Here is a 3653-nt window from a genome sequence, read left to right on the forward strand (position 1 = left end):
GACCTCGTGATCCGCCCGTCTCGGCCTCCCAAAGTGCTGGGATTACAGGCTTGAGCCACCGCGCCCGGCCCCCTTCCTCCCTTTCTGTCTTTCTTTCTGACAGAGTTTTGCTCTTGTTGCCCAGGCTACAGTGCAATGGCACGATCTTGGCTCACCGCAACCTCCGCCTCCTAGGTTCAAGCAATTCTCCTGCCTTGGCCTCCCGAGTAGCAGGGATTACAAGCATGCGCTACCATGCCCAGCTAATTTTTTTGTATTTTTAGTAGAGATGGGGTTTCTCCATGTTGGTCAGGCTGGTCTCGAGCTCCTGGCCTCAAGTGATCCGCTCACCTGGAGCTCCCAAAGTGCTGGGATTACAGGTGTGAGCCACTGCACCCGGGCCATCTTGTTTAATTCTGCAGGACCCCTAAGAAGCAGGTAGCAAGATTTTCATCCTCATCTCATACGTGGGAAAAGGGCGCTCAGAGAGGGAAAGGTGCTTGCCCAAGAGAACACAGCTGGTTAACCCATACCCAGGAGCCTGCTGGGGGTTCACCTGGTGGGTGTCAGGACGAGGCAGAAGATGCCATAGGGATCCTCAGAAAGCTTCTGCAAGATGGGAAGGACAAATGCTGCTGTCTTCCCACTGCCTGTCTTGGCACAGCCCAAGCAGTCTCGACCTGGGTTGAGGACAAAGCAACATCGATACCCTCCATGTGTGGACAGCTATTCCACTGGGCACAGTGTACAACAGCTTACGTTTAGTGAGCAGTCACTGTGTGTCCAGCCCTGTGTGCCAGTAAGCCTTTTCCATTCTGGGCATACTGACCACTTTCCACTGGCAACGCACAAATCCTAGGAAGGGGAGACCATTATCGTCTCCATTTAACAGAAAGGAAAACTGGGTTTCAGAGACCTGCCCAGGACACACAGCCAGTGAGTAGCAGGCTGGACTGGAACCCATATCCATTTGACCTGAGATGCCCACAGCTTCCCACCACCTCATTCTAACTCCCTCCAAGAGCACATGAACTTGGGGAACCCAGAATTCCCTACCCTCATAGGCATCTTGTGCTCCCTGTTGACCCCTTCATTTGTTTATTTAATCCCTGACTTGTCACATCTTAGGCTTCCTGTGGGCCTCTCTTTAATGGCCAAACTGGGTTGGGCTAGAGGAGCAGAGACCTGCTCCTAGAGAAGCAATCACAGGACCAAGGAGTCCTGGATCTACCAGCAATTTTGACAGCCTCAACTTCTATTTGTAAAATAAAAATACCAGTACCAGGTCTGCAGGATTTTGCGATACTATTGATTAGTCATTCATCAAAACCTCCCTGTGCTGAGACTATGAAAATTTCAGAGATTACATCAGTTGTATACGGACATAAAGCGAGTCGGTCATGCAAGCTAAATGCCAACACTGTCCAGTCGGCCTCCGGAACCCCGGATCTCCTGTAACGCCGGAGGTTGCCCCTCGCCTCGTGGAACCGGAATGAGCAAAAGTTGCGAGAAAGGAAAGGGGTCGAGAGGAGCGGAGACGCCTCTTGGGGAAGGCACCGGGCCATACTCACCCTCCAGGATGGCAGGAATGCAGCCGAGCTGCACGGGCGTGGGCTGCTTCAAACCCAGCTGCTGACATTGTGCCACTAGCCACGACGACAGCCCGAGCTCCGCGAAGCCTGGCATCCTTGTGACCAGCCTTGTGGGGGCCCGTGTGATCCGCGCTTCCGGCGCGCGCCGACGACGTCACGAGAAAACTCTTCCTGTTTGGATTTTTTGGATCTGCCTCCTGCGTGGTCCCACCTTCTCCAGCTCCCTCAGCCCATTCCCAGCCTCGACCGCATCCTTATCATGTTTCCCCGGATCCCATTGGCTTGCAGAAACACACTACAATTCCCGAGACGCCCTGCGTGACGCACTTACGACTTTTGCCCCCCCTTGCTTATCATTGTGGAGCTTCCCATTGGCTTACTTCGCCGCCACTCGGAAAAAGTAAACTACATTTCCCAGCGTGCCCGTGAAGGTGTCTTGCTTCCGGCCGACGTGTCTTTCAGGAAGAGAAGCGGGTGAGAAGACAGCGACATGGCGCCTCCGGCCCCCGGCCCGGCGTCCGGCGGCTCCGGGGAGGTGGATGAGCTGTTCGACGTGAAGAACGCCTTCTACATCGGCAGCTACCAGCAGTGCATAAACGAGGCGCAGCGGGTGAAGGTGCGGCCGCGCAGGGGCGCGGGGACGCTGGGGGCGGAGGCGGAGGACGCTTCCTGGTGGCTGCGAGCCGCTTTCTGCATCTAAAAACTTTCTTTTTTCTTCTCGCGTTTTTTGGGCACTTCTTCACAGTTCAATGAGGAGTAATCACTGTCCCATGACAGAACCCAGAGCAGTAACAGTTTACGGTACTGCTCACTCGTACAGCTCTCGCTCTGCGCCCTTGAAGGCGTTTTGAGTAAGGGAAGTGTTTATGCCACTGTAGTTACAATAGGTGTCTTTTGTCCAGCCATACCTTCAGTTCCCGTGAGGTGGAGACTTGTTTATCCTCATTTTATGGACGAGAACCCTAAAGTTCAGAGAGGGACGTTTCTCTGCCCACCGATCCTGGTTATTTCTCTCAGAGCTTAACCATTCATTCATTCATCCTTCATTGAGCACTTTAATGGACGGGCACTGTATTCCGCTGGACTCAGAATGATAACACAGTTTCCCAGCTTAGTGGCTCAAACACCTGTAATTCCGGCGCTTTGGGAGGCCGAGGCGGCCGTATCGCATGCGCCCAGGAGTTCGAGACCAGCTTGGGCAACATGGAGAAACCCTGGGTCTACCAAAAATACAAAAATTAGCCAGGCGTGGTGGCGGGCACCTGTAATCCCAGCTACCCGGAGGCTGAGACAGGAGAATCGCTTGAACCCGGAGGCGGAGGTTGCAGTGAACCGAGATCGTGCCACTGCACCCCAGCCTGGGTGACAAAGTTGTAAGAATTAAAGAATGAAGAAAGAAACACGAAAGGTGACTTGCCAGTCAAGACAGGTTTATTTTAGAGAAAACAAACCTGAGAGGCGCCTTCTGGCCAAGTTGGGTCAGAGGCACACTCTTTTACAGACTGAGTTTTGAAGGATTCAGGGTGGGAGAGTTTATCAGAGGCTTGAACTGCCTCTGTGTCTCTGTTGTACTTATCTGGGAGGGAGAGTTGTGTGTCTGTTCCCATACATCTTTGTTTCTTTTTCTTTCTTTCTTTTTTTATTTTTTTTGAGATGGAGTCTAGCGGTGTTGCCAGGCTGGAGTGCAGTGGCGTGATCTCGGCTCACTACAACCTCCGCCTCCCAGGGTCAAGCGACATAATCTTACTGTGTGTCACCCAGGCTGGAGTGCAGTGGCACAATCTCAGCTCACTGCATCCTCCTCCTCCTGGGTTCAAGCAGTTCTCCTCCCAAGTAGCTGGGATTACAGGTGCCCACCCCACCACCACACCCGGCTAATTTTTGTTTTTTTGTTTTTGACATGGAGTCTTGCTCTGTTGCCCAGGCTGAAGTGCAGTGGGACGATCCTGGCTCACCACAACCTCCGCCTCCCAGGTTCAAGCAGTTCTCCTGCCTCAGCCTCCAGAGTAGCTGAGACTACAGGCGCACCGCCACACCCGGCTAATTTTTGTTTTTTTTTTTTTTTTTTTTTTTTTTTTTTTT

General features: G+C 52.9%; 2 protein-coding genes across 3 annotated transcripts in view; one reads left to right on the forward strand and one right to left on the reverse strand.

Moving 5' to 3' along the window:
• DDX49 (DEAD-box helicase 49) overlaps nucleotides 1-2039 on the reverse strand; it is a 10230-nt gene extending 8191 nt beyond the window's left edge. Inside the window, exons 1-2 of one of the 2 annotated variants that reach the window (XM_026456937.2) lie at nucleotides 1551-1976; nucleotides 536-659 (exon numbers count right to left, since the gene is read on the reverse strand). In XM_026456937.2, the coding sequence (XP_026312722.1) occupies nucleotides 536-659; nucleotides 1551-1665 (239 nt within the window). In that variant the 5' untranslated portion in view covers nucleotides 1666-1976. Of the gene's footprint in view, nucleotides 1-535; nucleotides 660-1550 lie in introns of both variants that reach the window. The other variant, XM_026456938.2, reaches the window with a different exon arrangement.
• Nucleotides 1940-3653, forward strand: part of COPE (COPI coat complex subunit epsilon) — a 19418-nt gene continuing 17704 nt past the window's right edge. Inside the window, exon 1 of the mRNA XM_026456939.1 lies at nucleotides 1940-2187. Coding sequence (XP_026312724.1) covers nucleotides 2062-2187 — 126 coding nt within the window. The 5' untranslated portion in view covers nucleotides 1940-2061. The remainder of the gene's footprint in view (nucleotides 2188-3653) is intronic.

The sequence above is a fragment of the Piliocolobus tephrosceles genome, chromosome 21 (assembly GCF_002776525.5).
Source record: "Piliocolobus tephrosceles isolate RC106 chromosome 21, ASM277652v3, whole genome shotgun sequence".
Taxonomy (NCBI): Eukaryota; Metazoa; Chordata; class Mammalia; order Primates; family Cercopithecidae; genus Piliocolobus; species Piliocolobus tephrosceles.